Source organism: Pipra filicauda, unplaced genomic scaffold (assembly GCF_003945595.2).
Source record: "Pipra filicauda isolate LSUMZ 115617 unplaced genomic scaffold, ASM394559v2 scaffold80_size11013439_pilon, whole genome shotgun sequence".
Classification (NCBI taxonomy): Eukaryota; Metazoa; Chordata; class Aves; order Passeriformes; family Pipridae; genus Pipra; species Pipra filicauda.
In genome coordinates, this window is record NW_024104987.1 from 6,884,491 (window position 1) to 6,899,386 (window position 14,896).

General features: G+C 49.3%; 1 protein-coding gene across 4 annotated transcripts in view; it reads left to right on the forward strand.

Moving 5' to 3' along the window:
* Window positions 1-13,952, forward strand: part of TMEM94 (transmembrane protein 94) — a 48,477-nt gene extending 34,525 nt beyond the window's left edge. For 3 of the 4 annotated variants that reach the window (XM_027749805.2, XM_027749804.2, XM_027749803.2), the window contains 16 exons: window positions 883-985; window positions 2,195-2,412; window positions 3,621-3,802; window positions 4,003-4,141; window positions 4,757-4,872; window positions 5,752-5,851; window positions 7,216-7,324; window positions 7,868-8,057; window positions 8,603-8,680; window positions 9,044-9,129; window positions 9,679-9,760; window positions 10,056-10,210; window positions 10,508-10,602; window positions 11,702-11,795; window positions 12,022-12,192; window positions 13,028-13,952. In XM_027749805.2, coding sequence (XP_027605606.1) covers window positions 883-985; window positions 2,195-2,412; window positions 3,621-3,802; window positions 4,003-4,141; window positions 4,757-4,872; window positions 5,752-5,851; window positions 7,216-7,324; window positions 7,868-8,057; window positions 8,603-8,680; window positions 9,044-9,129; window positions 9,679-9,760; window positions 10,056-10,210; window positions 10,508-10,602; window positions 11,702-11,795; window positions 12,022-12,192; window positions 13,028-13,100 — 1,991 coding nt within the window. In that variant the 3' untranslated portion in view covers window positions 13,101-13,952. The remainder of the gene's footprint in view (window positions 1-882; window positions 986-2,194; window positions 2,413-3,620; window positions 3,803-4,002; window positions 4,142-4,756; window positions 4,873-5,751; window positions 5,852-7,215; window positions 7,325-7,867; window positions 8,058-8,602; window positions 8,681-9,043; window positions 9,130-9,678; window positions 9,761-10,055; window positions 10,211-10,507; window positions 10,603-11,701; window positions 11,796-12,021; window positions 12,193-13,027) is intronic. The other variant, XM_039390162.1, reaches the window with a different exon arrangement.
* Window positions 13,953-14,896: the final 944 nt, after the last annotated feature.

The window sequence follows — 14,896 nt, forward strand, 5'->3', positions numbered from 1 at the left end:
AATATGCTGATGCAAATGAGAGGGAGCAGGAGCTGTGGATGGGGGGGCAGCCCCACATCCCCTAACTGGTGTCCTGTGCCTGGGACCTGCATCAGACAAGTGATATCACACACCTTCAAGAAAAACTTTTTAACACCTCTGTCTACAAGAGGGAACAAGAGATTTAAAGTCTATATTAAAGAGTAAAGTAGGGAAAGAAAAAAAACCAGGACAAGCTGTGGTGTCCATTGATTTTTAGTTCTTCCCTAATCACAACATGAGTTACTTTTTTAGTGTCTGTTACGTTGAACTTTTGACTCATCCTCATTTAACACGTTTTCATGACCTTTTGTGAAACAGGCTGCTATCTGACAGGTCACACTGTCAAATTATCTTCTGCTGCTTGAATGAAAAGTATTCAAGAATAGCTCTTACCCTTCAGTTCTATGTCTGGCCTAAAAATGAATGCACTTTCCAGCGTAGGCTGACTTTGATCCCTGTAGGCTCATCACTGCTGCTTGTACTTTCTTCAGAAGAGGCTCTCAGGAATATCTCTCCTTCTGCTCTGTTGGATACAGGAGCAAGATATTATCACACCTTTGTAGGAGCAGGATTGATACACATTGTAACAGGAGAATAGGAAGGGACCACATGGCTCACATTTTATCGCAGCCTTGTTTGAACCCACAGTTAGACAAAGAGCAGCTGCAGGTGTATCATCATCCTTGAGCTATTTCTTAATGGAGACAGAAGACTTTAAGCAAAGGAAAGGGGATATCTGGGGTGCCTCAGAGCAGTTTGTGGGAACAATCACCTTTAACAAATAAGGGAGCAGTTGGTGTGAAATCTCTTTCCTGGAAGCCTGTATGTGTGATGCTGACTCATTGTTCTCCTGCACTTCAGGCACTGAGCAGATGTTTTCCCATGGGACAGCTGACATCATCCTCGAGGCCTGCACAGACTTTTGGGATGGCACAGATATCTACCCCCTCTCTGGCTCTGACAGGTGGGCATCTTCCTCATTTGGTACATTCAGGAGCTTCAGATAAATTACAGAGGAAACCTGGTCACTCTGCTAAAATTCCCTTTATGGTGCTTGTTAAGCTGTTTAAGAAGAGCTTCATGTAGGTTATGAACATGAGCTATCTCTGCTTATGATTAATTGTTATCATTACAATTATAAAAAGCAATTTAAGAGATTAGATAGCAACAAGCACTCAGTTGAACTGTAAGAGCAAGCAACTTCTTACTGTATCTGTTAAAGATATTGGCCTCTTGTAAGTGGGTTCTGACTGCACGATGCAGCAGGGCCATGAATTACAATCAGGTCATGCTGGTGGCAGAGAATTTTTTTGTTGTTGTTCAAGACTAGTGTCTTGTCTTAAATTAAATGCAAAATGATCAGTTCTGCCTGAGCCAATCTACATAATGCATCACACCCTTTGAGTCTTGCTGCAATATCTGATAGTGTCTGCTGCATTTCCATCTATAGGCTGAATCTCTGTCCCTGCTAGCAGAGCAAACCAGTAATGTTTAGTTTCACTGACTAGCAGCACATTGTTCTTCTAAGTCTCAGGTGTAAGAAAACTCCCACTGATCCTTTTTGGAATATTTATCATCTTAGAAGCCAATGAAAAATCAAATGTATAGTCTAATTTTTTACTTTTGTGTTTTCAGCTTAGAGAAAGAACTTTACCTCATTCTAGTGACTGAATCGTGACCAAACGGAAACTTCACTTACAGCTTCTGGGACCCAAACTCTGAAAGGGGATAGGAGAAAAGTCTGTTACTGCAATTATCTGTGCCATAGATACTATTGTCAGAGTTGTCAGTTCCCTCCTTGGTGTTTATGTCCCCACAGATAAATTATCTCTGATGAATTAAGCTTCTGCTGTCATGCAGGGAACTTCCTTGGAGTCACGTGGCAGCCATATAGAGCGTATCACATTAATAAGTGTACTGAAGGAGCACTGTGTTCATACTCATCAATCTGACCAGCAAACGTTCACCACTGCCCCTGATGGAATATGTGCTTTTGTTGTCCTGTAGTACCTGCAGCTTGGAGAATGCAGAAACAGTAGGGAAAGGCTTATTCAGACTCTGACCACTCCTCATGGAAGACATCTTTTCGAAAATACACGTAACTGCAGTGCACATTGTCAGGCACGTGGCACATTTTTGCTAATCTTGCCTGCTTTTTGTCTGTTCCACGTAGGAAGAAGGTGTTGGATTTCTACCAGCGAGCCTGCCTGTCAGGATACTGCTCTGCCTTTGCATACAAGCCAATGCATTGTGCCTTGTCCTCCCAGCTCAATGGGAAGTGCATAGAGCTGGTGCAGGTCCCGGGGCAGAGTGCTATCTTCACGTGCTGTGACCTCCCTGGGACAACCCCCATCAAACAGAGCAGCAGGAGGAATAGCTGGAGCTCAGATGGTATGTGTGTCCCCAGTCCTGTCTATACTAAGGTCTGCTGCTGGGCCAGGTGCTTGATCTGATCAGTCTAGAGCTGTAAGAACACTGTTATTCAGAGTAGCAGATGGAAATTGAGAAGGAAGGGTTTCTGAATTGCATTTCCAGAGGAAGTAGCGATGTAGCAGCTGGTAGGTGTATTTCTAGTTATGTTGTTGAAGCTTGCGGAGAAATTCTTCTCCTTGTGGGAAGTCTGTTTCTAAAGCTGGCTACTGAGAGTCAAGACTTGTGGCTATTTTGATACTTGGTTTGCTCTTTATCTAATTTTGTGGAAATCACATGTGTTGGGTTTTTCAAAGGAATGAAACGTGTGGTGGTATGTGACTATTCTCCCTTGATGGATTTTAATTCTGTGCTGAAGGAACTGATTCCCAGTAGATGAACTGTACATCTCGTTCAGAACAGCAGTGGAAACTGAGAAATAAGCACATACCATTACATAAAGCCAGGAGGCTCTTTTGGGAAGCCAGTCTTAATCTTTCTCTGCCTTGGTCCCCCATTCTGTAAAATGTGACTAGTGGGCTTTCCAACAGCTGGGGACAGCTGTGACTGAGTGTTTTCACAACACTTTCCAGTCCCACCTGTGGCAAGTTTTGTGACTGTGTGAAGTGTTTTATTATTTTGTTCCTCATGCTGCTTCCAGCTCCCACTCACTGCAGGCCAATGTGGTGATGGTGAAGGAACCCTGTCAACGAGCCTTTGCAGGGTCTCTGGGAGTGTCTGTGGTGTCATTGGAGGGGACATGATCCAGTTCCTTTGCATCAGCCCCTGGTGCTCTGATGCCACTCTGCCTCAACCAGACTCACCATGTTGTTTAAGCACAGTAGGATGTGTTTAAAATGCACATGTGAACATTATGCAGCACACACCCTTTACCTCTCTGCCCAAATTCCTCGTGACTGATCCCTGCCTTCTGTTTTGTCTTTTTCCTTTCCACACTTGCTGTTTCCCGCTTGTATTCTTGGTCACATATGTGGGGATGTCCCGAAACTGCTGCTGTGACTGGGTATGCTGGGACAAATGGATGTCTCCTTCCTCCCGTGTGTGTGTTTCTGCACGTTCCTGTGCCCTTGGGTGTCACCTCGGTGGCCTCCCCACCACATGTACTTTGTCTGATGTACATGTGGCCCCTCATGTCTCAATGTGATTGCGTGTTGTTTGCATGCCTGAAGAAGGGATTGGGGAAGTGATGGAGAAGGAAGACTGTATCCAGGCTCTGAGTGGACAGATCTTCATGGGAATGGTCTCATCTCAGTATCAGGCCCGTCTTGACATTGTCCGCCTCATTGATGGACTGGTCAATGCCTGCATCCGTTTTGTCTACTTCTCTCTGGAGGATGAGCTCAAAAGCAAGGTAAGCTGTCTCTGCTTAACCCCCTGAACTTGCATGGCCCCTGGTTGTCTGACTGGAGAGTTTAACTCCAGTGCAATCCAAGGTTAATCAGATTCAGCTCACTAACGAGCCCAGAAGGTACCTGGGCTCCAATATGGCATTGGTCTGCAGTACTCTGGCCTGGGCAGCCACACTAAAACCCTTTATCTGCTCACCCACAGGTGTTTGCTGAGAAGATGGGTCTGGAGACTGGCTGGAATTGCCACATATCCTTAACACCCAACGGTGACGTGCCTGGCTCAGAAATCCCTCCCTCCAGCCCCAGCCACGCTGGCTCCCTGCACGATGACCTGCACCAGGGTGAGAACTGCTCCGGGGCCACTTTGAATGCTGTGTGTTTCCTGGAGGGTTCTTTTAAACCCATTCATAGGTTCCTGTGTCTACACCAGACACCTGATCCTTCAGAGCTTTGAGCACAAAACTGGAAGGACCTGAGGTGTGAGCAAGAGCTCGTTACATTTATAGACTTTCTACCCAACCAGTACCACAGTTGTTGGAAACAGATAGCCAGCTGTGCACCAGCTGCCATGAATTTACAACTGCTCATCAGGGCTTTTGGTTCTTTTTGGGGCTCTGGTTAAGCCACTGAGAGTTTCTTGCCTGTGCATTACTTTTTTTTCTTACTTCAGGTGGGATTTCTTTACTTTCTTCCCCTAGAAGGACAGCAGAACAGATAAACTATCATGTCTTAAAAGAGCAGAGACTAGGCTCACATATCTACCTCTGAACAGATTAGTCATCTAAAAATACAGCATTTTAGATGACTGAGTGGGAGATCTAAGTGTTGCTAACCTAGAAAATCAGGCCTCACGTTTCCTGGCTTCTGCAGTGCCATGTGAATATCCCATGTGGGTGGCACAGGGGCGGCAGAGGCAGGTTGGTGCTTATTGTTTGTGCTGCTTCTCTCTGCTCCAGTTTCTCGAGATGACGTGGAGGGGCTTCTGCTCATGGAAGAGGAAGGGCACTCGGATCTCATCAGCTTTCAGCCAACAGACAGTGATATCCCCAGCTTCCTGGAGGACTGTAACAGGGTGAGGGCCCTTTCCCTGTGCACCTTGTACTCTTTGTCATGGTCAGCAGTATCACCTCATTACTCCCAAAGGGAATTCTTCAAAGCACATAGACTGGTTTACACTGGGACTCCTGATTTCCCCCAGCCTCTTCCAGCTTGGTATCTAGAGCCTGGGAAGTTTGGGATTCTCTCCCCTAGTCACTTCTGCTGAACAGCTCTTTGCTTTGGCATTTAGGAGTGGGGATTACCACACACAGAGTAGCCTTGAGAGCTGCATCTCATTTCCTCTGGGTCCCCTTCCCATGGGCTGGGCAGGGAGTGGGAACATCCTCACATTCCGTGCAGACAGAGGAAACTGTCTCTCCTCCAGCTGTGAGCCATGGCTGGTGCTGCCCAGTGGTCAGTGTGGGACAAGCTCTTCCTGCCTCATAAAAACCTCATGCTCAGCAGAGGTTAGAGGAATATCAGAGATAGATCCAAGTTAAAAAAAAAAAAATCTATTAGGTCTGGTTTCAGAAGGCAAGAACCCTTCTTCCCTTGCTGCAATGTTGATATGGCTGCAATTGAAATAGATCTTGTTGCTGGGAGACAGCACATGTGTCTGACTAGACTCTCCACACACGTAAAAAGCCTTAGAAATCCTTGAGCACAGTTTTGTCACACTAACCTTACAAACAAGCACAAACAGCTTGCATTTCAGTGTAGAACTTTTAACAAAACACCTTTGACAGTGGCTCGGGACAGCCAGTTCTATCTACAGGGACATGAATTTGTATCTGATCTAGCAGTTGCGTAGTTCTAGGAATCATCACTGCCATTTCAGCAGTTTGCTCTGAAATGCCTCTCCTTCACACACACACACTACTGCCCTGCTTAATCTCTCCTTTCTCTTTTCCAGGCCAAACTCCCTCGGGGGATCCACCAGGTGAGACCTCACCTGCAGAACATTGACAATGTGCCTTTGCTGGTGCCTCTCTTCACAGACTGCACCCCAGAGAGTAAGTGGCACAGAGTGTGAGTCCTGTGAATACCTTCCCCAGCTATTTGCTCTGGCTCATCCCAGTGTGCACACAGGTGAAGGGAAGGGGATGTGTTCCACAAGTCTATACTGGTATTAATGACCCTGTGGCTACCTGTAGGAAGCCAGGTGTTAACTTCATTTTAGTCCCCATTTACTGAATTGGGCTAAGAACCACTCCCTTCAATTTGCATTCGTAAGAGACACAAAAGCAAACATTCAAAATGCTACTGCCTTTTATTAAATAAGTATTATCAGTGCACCAGGAGACTTTGATCTCTGCTCACAACCCTCACTGCCTTATATAACTCAGAAATCACTTCCCAGAAGAATTTTCCCCTGGCAATTGCTGTTAACACCTTCTGCTGCTTTGCAGAGTTTTTGATTGCAGAAAACCAGAAAGGGCAAATTTTTTTCCCTCTCTGAGGCACTACATTGTCTAAGAAAGGGGCTGAGTGCTCTGCTGGCTAACACCTGCCCAGTCTCCAGCAAAAGTGTGACGCATCTTTATGATTTGGCATTTCAGAACCTCTGGCCACAGTTTATAGTGTACCAGTCACAGCCCACTTTGTGCCCAAATTTCCTCTCTCTTTTTGACAGAAGTGGCAGTTCCCCACTCAACCTAACCCCTCACTGGGCTGCAGATCTGTGTGCACCAGGCATTTAGATAAGTTGTTTACACAGGAATCTGTGGAGGGGAGACTTGAGGTTTTTTTGCCTGGAGCATTCCAGAAAATCTCTATATACGCAGAGCACTGTGCATGGAGCTACAGAATAAAAATCAGATCAAACAGCAGCTTTGATTTAGAGGCCCCGAGGGGTGTTGATAAACATATAGATGAAGGCTAGAGGTGGTGGTGGGTGGGAGTGCAGGAACAGGGACTGGCTCTGAGTATGGCTAAATGTGGCACTGCTTTTGGAGTGGTTTGCTATATTCCCTCTGTTCCTTTAGACTTGGAAGAACAGTAGTGACGTGCTGCTGAGCAGAGTTTGAAATGCTGTATTTATTTTAGGTTTATTTCATTTCTGCTGTTTTCTAACAAGAGTATTTGATGCTGAAGCTGTCTTATGCACCAGCTCTGGTCTGAAAGAAATGTGCTGGAGATGCAAATCTCTGGGTCAGAGTTCTGTGAACCACAGCTCTGTCCCTGCAGTGGCAGAGCACCTGGTCTGCAGTTAGTTACCTATCTTATTGGATATCTTTGTGGATCTCACTGTACATGACTGGCAGCTGGGGCAATTTTAAAAGATCTGTTATCCAGAGTGGAAGGAGTGTGTGAAACACTGCATCTTTGTGTGCATAATGACATGACACACTGTGTTCCTCCTTCTGTCCCTTGGCAGCCATGTGTGAGATGATCAAGATCATGCAGGAGTATGGGGAGGTGACTTGCTGTCTGGGAAGCTCTGCCAACCTTCGGAACAGCTGCCTCTTCCTGCAAAGTGATATCAGGTGGGGCAGGATCTATTCCTCCTCTGGCTGCCTTTGCCTTGATCTTAGTGAGTGCCCAGCCATGGGTCACACCACACCTGTAGATTGTGCAGGGGGATCCTCACAGTTTCTCTGTCCACTATTAGCTGCATTTGTCTCCATAAGGGAGGTCTGGATGGGATGACTACTTAGGTCATCCCTTGATGCAGAGAGATATTTTTTTCTGTCTTTGAAAGGAAGATACTCTCTTGCATGCTGGTCTGTTATGCCCCAACTGGCATTACAGATGCTTCCCATTGGGTGAAAGAGTGGAAATACCCCTCTGGATCAGCCAATTTGTTGACCTTGTGCCACAAACCCAAATATGTTGATTATTTCTTTAAGAATAACTGAAAGTTTAGGGGCATTGATTCTAAATTAATGTAATAGCTCCAGGCTTCTCTACAAGCAAGGTAGACAGAGGTAGCGTGGCACAACACACTGTGACTTTACAAGCTGAACTGCAGTGAAATGTGGTTTCTCCTCTGGGATGAGGACTCTGATGCTTCTGTGTTGTCCTTGCAGTATAGCACTGGACCCTCTCTACCCATCTCGCTGCTCCTGGGAGACCTTTGGCTATGCCACCAGCACCACCCTGACCAACGTCTCTGATGAGCTCACCCCCCTGCAGCTCTCAGGGCAGCTCAACAGCCTGCCCTGCTCCATGTCCTTCCGCCAAGAAGAGAGTACCAGCATCATCAGGCTGATAGAGCAGGTGAGCCAGGCACATCTCCTCTCCAGGACCCACAGGGAGCAGAGCCCAGGAGCTGACATGAGCATTCTCCTTGAGGTGCCCATAGAAAGCTTCCAGCACTAGGTTTTCTTGTGTCTCCTGTCCTTTGCTCGGAAAGCCCAACAGAGAGAGAATCTTCCTGCCTGGCTTTACTGGTTCAAGGTGTAGAGGATGGTTTGGGAATGGTGCCTTGTGGCAAAAGAACGTGATTATTGTTCACCTGGATGGAATGTAATCTTACAGAGATCCCTAGAGAGCCAGACAACAGTGCACGATTAGGGAGAAGTGTAACCCCAGAAAAGCCAGGAGTTTAAACAGATTTACCCCTTGGTAAAATTCTGCCTTTTTCTTCATAACCTCTACATCCAGGCAAGAGACGTTCCCTTTTTGCTTTCAATGTGTCCAGACCCTCTCCCTTCCCACTTCCCCTGCGGGCCACATGTCCTGCCCCTGCCTGCCAATAGCTGCTCCTGGCTGACAGCTGCTCCAGCACTTGGAGGGCTCTGAGGGCTTGTTCTTCCTTCCAGGCCAGGCATGCGACGTACGGGATCCGCAAGTGCTTCCTCTTCCTGCTGCAGTGCCAGCTGACCTTGGTTGTCATTCAGGTGAGTCCTGGCCTGGCTGGGGACAGCATTTAGCTCAGAGGACAGGAGTGTGAGCATGTATATAGGTGGCTGCAGTGGGGCAGCCTCGGGAGAGGAACGTGGCCTTCAGTCAGGTTTGGTGGAATTACAAATAGAGACTATGTGATCTCAGCCTGCCCCTTCTCCCTGACCCTCATGCAGGGGTTTCTTTTCAAACCCTTTTTCCCTGGAGAAAAGCACCCCCCTGCAACGTGTGGAGGGGCTGTGCAGTGGCAGCCTAGTTATCAGCTCAACCCAGTGTTTTGGGGGAAGTCAGGAGCATCTTGGGTAACAAGCCTCTCCTACCACTGCTCACACTCTTCACTCTGAATTGTTTCTGTCCAGTTCCTCTCCTGCCTGGTGCAGCTGCCCCCCATCCTCAGCACCACAGACATCGTGTGGCTCTCCTGTTTCTGCTACCCACTGCTCAGGTGAGTCTATCAGGGTGGAATCTCCTCCCACCCACGCACAGGATGCACAGACCAGTCCCTCAGCCTCACCATGTCCATGTTAAAAGAAAGCTGACTTCACACACAGCATGCCAAGAATGCTGCAAGGATTATTCCAAGCACCTGCCTTGACAAGGTGCTTGGAAACAGCCACAGGAGCATTTGTGTACTGCTGTGTTAACCCTGACAGCTGTGTGAGAGCTGCTGTTATCTTGGGGCTTGAACCTCCAGCTGAAAATCATCTAATCCTTCACTGGCTGGAGTATGATGGAGAGCCTGGGGTGCCAGGTGGAGGAAAGGTACCATGGGTGGATTTTTCCCCATCACACATTTAGAGGTCACCTCTCTCCCTGTCTACACCTACCATGAATAACACCTTTTACAGCATATGCTTAAGGCAGTGGCCAGATAACTGCTAATGGTTCAAGCAATCTGAGGAGGTTATTTGGGTTCAAATGATAGATACAGACAAAAATGGAATAGTTCTGGTGCCTGAACATGTTACTGAAAGACTAACTTACCTTTCTCCAGTATCTCGCTCCTGGGCAAGCCTCCTCACAGCTCTATCATGACCATGGCAACAGGAAAAAACTTGACTTCCATTCCCAAGAAGGTAGGTGGCCCGTCAGATTTTAGTTGTTCACACATTTTTCTGTTCTGTTTTGTCCCAGTGTTGATGCATAACTGAGGCCCTGTGCCTTTCCAGCTCGCTTGGTAAATTGATCCATGGCATGAGCCAGGAAGGGAATTCCTTAGTGCCAGCATACCCACAGGGCAGATCCACAGTGCAGCATCTCATCTGAACTACAGCTTGTCTTTTGCAGCCACCGATTCTCTGATGGTTCATGGAGAGGAGGTTGTGCCAGTGACATGCCCGTGTCATCCTCCTTCCTCTCCCTTATTCACAGACTCAGCACTACTTCCTGTTCTGCTTCCTGCTGAAATTCAGCCTGACCATCTGCTCCTGCCTCATCTGCTTTGGGTTCACACTGCATGAGTCCTGCAAAGAGGTGAACACCACCAGCCTCAATCTCACAGGCTGCTCCTCCATCATGCTGCACAGGTGAGGAACTGAGCCTGGCACACACCCTTCTTACTCTTGCCCTTCCAGGTAGAACTGATTCCCCTCTAACGAGCTTCAGCCTCTTCCCAGCTAAAATGGCTACACAGAGGGCTGGGTGCTCTCCCTATAGCCTTGACAATTGCATTGCTCACTGTCACCTCCTGGTACCAGAACAGCCTGACTCTGAGCTCACACTTAGTTCTCTCAGCTGTTAGAGAAGGACCTGGCCCTGGTGGGAACAGGTCAGACAGTAAGTCCCCACTGTTGACTTCTTTTCTGTGTCCTCTCATTCACTAGCAATGCTGATGGTGCTCCTGACTGGTTTGGGACGTTTTCCAACGCTCTTCTTGTAGCCCAGAAGCTCACAGCTGGCCTGATTGTTTTACACACAGGTAAATCCTAATTCCCAGAACACCATTTCCTACTCTGGGGAAAAACTTGCATCCTTTGCCTCCTTCTTTGCCCTTTGTCTGAGAGCACAAACTCCCTGGTAGAAGGAGACACTGCAGTGGCCTCTCAGCACAGACCCAGTCTCACTGTCATTGCCCTGACAGATTAAAAACAACACAGAGCTGATTCTGTTTCCTACCAGCCTGCTGAAGTGCTGATTCCTTTCCAGTCTCACCAGAAGAGCAGCATCCCTCTTTGCCTTCTTGCAAATCAGTAGCAGCACCTGTAGCTCTCCAAAAATGTTCCTTGCCTCAGAAGTCCTTATATCCCTGCTGCCATTTTGTGAAGCACCCCATTTCCATCCCCCAAAGAGCACTGGTACAAGCTGTGGCTGTTTGGGAGCTGGAAGCCTTTTTAAACCCTCTGGAGGGGCGTGGAGCCATGTCCTGCCTGACCCTCATCACCTGCACACCGTGGCCTGGCAGAGTAGGTCCAGCTGCTCCCTGACAACCCTAAAGGGTCTCTGCTCCCTGTCCGTGTCCTGTGGTGCTGTGTCTTGGTGCTGGGCAGAGCACTGGGTGTTGAGATGTGTAGGTGTCCAGGTGAGCAGAAATGCCTTCTGGTTTGAGAGGCAGCCCAACTTTGGAGAGAGGGAGTGGGCAGTACTGTTTTATGTCCCTCAGACCACTGAGGCAAGGCAGGGCTGCTTAGCCTGGCAGCAGTTTAAATGCTCATTCCTGTGCAGATAGGTCTGGGTCTCTGGCTAAATATGTCTCTGGGCTGGAACCTTCCTCTGGTGCAGGCCTGCAGTGACCCAGAAACAAAGGCACACCCACCCCTGACCCACTCCCCAGGTCTGGGCCTTTGCCTGCTCTGTTTTACCTCACCAGGCTGTGAACCAACCTCACAGGGAGTAACGCTGTGCAGGATGACCGCTGCTCCCCCCCACGTACCTGGGGACTTGGAATTGCTGTGGGGAGCCTGATCTGAAAGGGCCTTGAATGAAAGGGCCATAAGCCCCATATCCCTTTGGAGTTACAGCTGTTGGTGTGTGTTGTGAAGTGTCTGTGTGTGATGCCAATAACCCCCTTTTCCCTGCAGTGTTCATATCCATCACCCACGTCCATCGCACCAAACCCCTGTGGAAGAAGAGCCCCCTCTCCAACCGCTGGTGGACGCTCACTGTGGCTGTTGTGTGAGTATCCCCAGGCCCTGATGAGGCATTCCAGAATGCTGGAGCAAGCAGGGCTCTAGCTCAGCTCCAGCACCAGTTTGCTGGTGCTGAAGAGACAGCAATTGATATCCACTGCTGAACTGGTGAAGGGTCTCTGTTGTGAGCATTTCAGCCTGAACCCTGATCTGCAGATCCTGGGAAGCTTGTGAGCTCTGCTGAGGTTTGCTGTGTCTGTTTTTGATCTTAGATTGCTGGGGCAAGTGGCACAGACTGTGCTGGACCTGAAACTCTGGGAAAACCTCAATTCTTCTTTGACCTTTAACCATGTTTCCATCTCCCCGGTCTCATGGCTCCTGGGTTTTCTTTCCTTGGTCCTTGTGGTTATCATCAATGAGATTGTCAAGCTGCATGAAATCAGGTATGGGGGTAGTAAGGAAGATGAGGAGAAAGGGCTGGATTCTCACTCCAGCCTGGCCTTGAGCTGCAAAAAAAATCATGCCCAGGGAACAGGGTGGGGAATGAAAAGGAAAAGATGATTGCATTGTGTAAATCACCTGGTTATTGTGTTCCACCTCTCAGGGAGGAAGCACAGGGGAGGAAAGAGGGTCAGGGAAGGGCAGTGGCAGTGATTGGGAGCAGGAAGGGAGACCAAAATTTCCTTGTCTCAAACCAAAGAGAGGGAGACAGCCAAGGTCTATGAAATACCAATGTAGAATTGGAGGGGGCTGTTCTCTCCATCTTGTCCCATGAGGACAGAGAGGCATTGAATCCCAGCAGAGGAAACAGGCCTTCACACAGTGCCTGGACTGTGGGACTCGTTTTCAGGGGAAGTGGCTGAAGCCAAGAATTAGTAGCAGGCAGTGACTGGCTGTTCTCCCCAGCACAGGGAGCAGCCGGGGCTGGGAGTTAACGCTAATGAACGTTGACTCAGGAAATGGGCTGGTGAGGAAAAGCAGCAGGGATTACAGAGAACCCTGGTGGGGACAGAGACACCATCTCTGTTCCTGGGGAAGGGTTTCTGGACCTTTCTCTGCTGTGTCGGGTGTCCCTGGAGATGGGATTTGGCTGGATGGGGAAGGACTGAGACCGTGGGTTGCCTTCTGGTTGTGATTTCCCTCCCAGGCTACCACAGGGACCAGGCCAAGGGCTTCCCTGTTTCTTGGGACTGGCAGCTCAGGAATGGCAGTGGGACAGCCTTGCTTGCCTTTCACCTCTCCATATGCTGACTCTCTTCTTTGTTCTGCCTTCTCCAGGGTCCGGGTCCGTTACCAGAAGAGGCAGAAGCTGCAGTTTGAAACCAAGCTGGGGATGAATTCGCCATTTTAAATGCTCCCAGCTCACGTTCCCTGGAGCCAGGGCCAAACAGCCACATCCTGCACTGGGAGAGAGGCTGCACCAAAGGCTCAGGAAGCTTTCCCTCACACATGCAAACCAGACAGCCTCCTGGCAAAAGTACATCAGCACCTTCCCGGGGCCCCAGGCAGGGATCCCCCCCAGGTATGCAGCCCCTCCCCAGCCTGCCAGGGTACACTCACAGGAGCCTGCAAGCTCTGGTGCCTCTTCAGGCTGCTCTTCCTTTATTTATTTATTACTAGAGGTATTTGTTAGTATCATGGTGATGCTGAAATGAAGCTACTCCTTTCCTCTGTGTGAGCAAATGGGTTTCCTGGGCCTGGCAGGAGAATCTGGGGCCTGCAGGGGAGATGTAGGTCTGCTGAAGCAAGAGATCTCTATTGAAACCCGTTTTGTTTTCCCATCTCTGCCTGCTCTCCCTGTGTGCATGCCTGTGCATGCCCTCACCCGCCTCCCTGTCCCTGTGTCCTGGGGCAAAGGAGCCATCCCTCTTGCAGTTCCAGGAGTGCTGGGAGCCAGGTGGGGACTGGAGCTCCCATTCCTGAGGGGACAATGGGAAGGGTCTCTGGCAGGGCGCTGGGACAGCCAGGCTGGGCCAGGCCTGCCCTCTAGTGTTGTTGCTGTATCCTTATCCCGGCTGTTGAGTGCTTCAGAAGAGGGATGAGACACGGCTTTAGGAAAAGCTGCCCCCGTTTGACTGTCTGATCTGGTGCAGAGGGAATCAGGAGGGCAGCTCTGCCTGCCTGCAGGGAGCCAGCATGGCTCAGCTTCCTCCAGCCGTGTTGAACGAGCTTTTATCTGCTTTAACAACCCCAGAGAGGTTTATAACCGTTCTCCTGTTTGTGATCCGAATTGCTGTTCTGCTTCAGTAACATGCCTGCTTGAGAGAGCCACAGCCAGAGATAAAACCTGAGCCTGCCTATCCCACCCTGGAGGGAGGGGATGTCTTTCCTGGCAGGATATCTGCAACTTGCAGTTGTGACTAAGAGCTGGTGGATGGCTCCTTCCCCAGTCCCAGGACTGTGCTGCATCCAGTATGTTCTCTCCGAGGCACAGGGAAGCCCCCCCTCATCATGTCTTTCTGTGATAGTGCTGGGAAGTCTCTCCCCTCCATGCTAATGCCTTCACACAGAATCACAGGATGGTTTGGGTTGGAAGGGACTTCAAGGCTCATCTAGTTCCACCCCTCTGCCCATGGGCTGGGATGTCACAGACCAGGTTGCTCCAAGCCCTGTCCAGCCTGACCTTGGACACTTCCAGGGATGGGGCATCCACAACCTCCCTGGGCAACGTTTGTTCCCTGTTTTTCTGGAGGTCTCTTTGTTTGCCTGGGGGGACCCTCCCATGAGGGTTTGCTGCAAACCAGGATCTGTCCCAGTGCAGCACACCTGCTCTGAGCTCGGAACAGACCCCAGCTGTACTGGGAACACTGGTGCTGTTGTGGGCTGACAGACAAGGGCCACACAGGAGCACACAGGCTTGGCTACCAGAGTATTTGCAGCTCATGGAGATATTGCCTCTAGTTCTAAAAACTGACCAAACCTGGTAAATCCTGGCCCTGTTTTTGCTCCCAAGATTAACACTACAGTTGGCTGTTACTTCCCTGTTGGTACCAGGGGCTAACAAATGGTGGCTGGTCCCTCCTGGGCAGGCAGGGAGCTTGCTGGAACCCCCACACTCTGCCCTGCTGCTCCAGCTTGTCTTCCTCACTTTTCAGCATAACCAGAGAGCACAGACATGGCTTTGTGTCTCTAAGCAATACCCTCTCC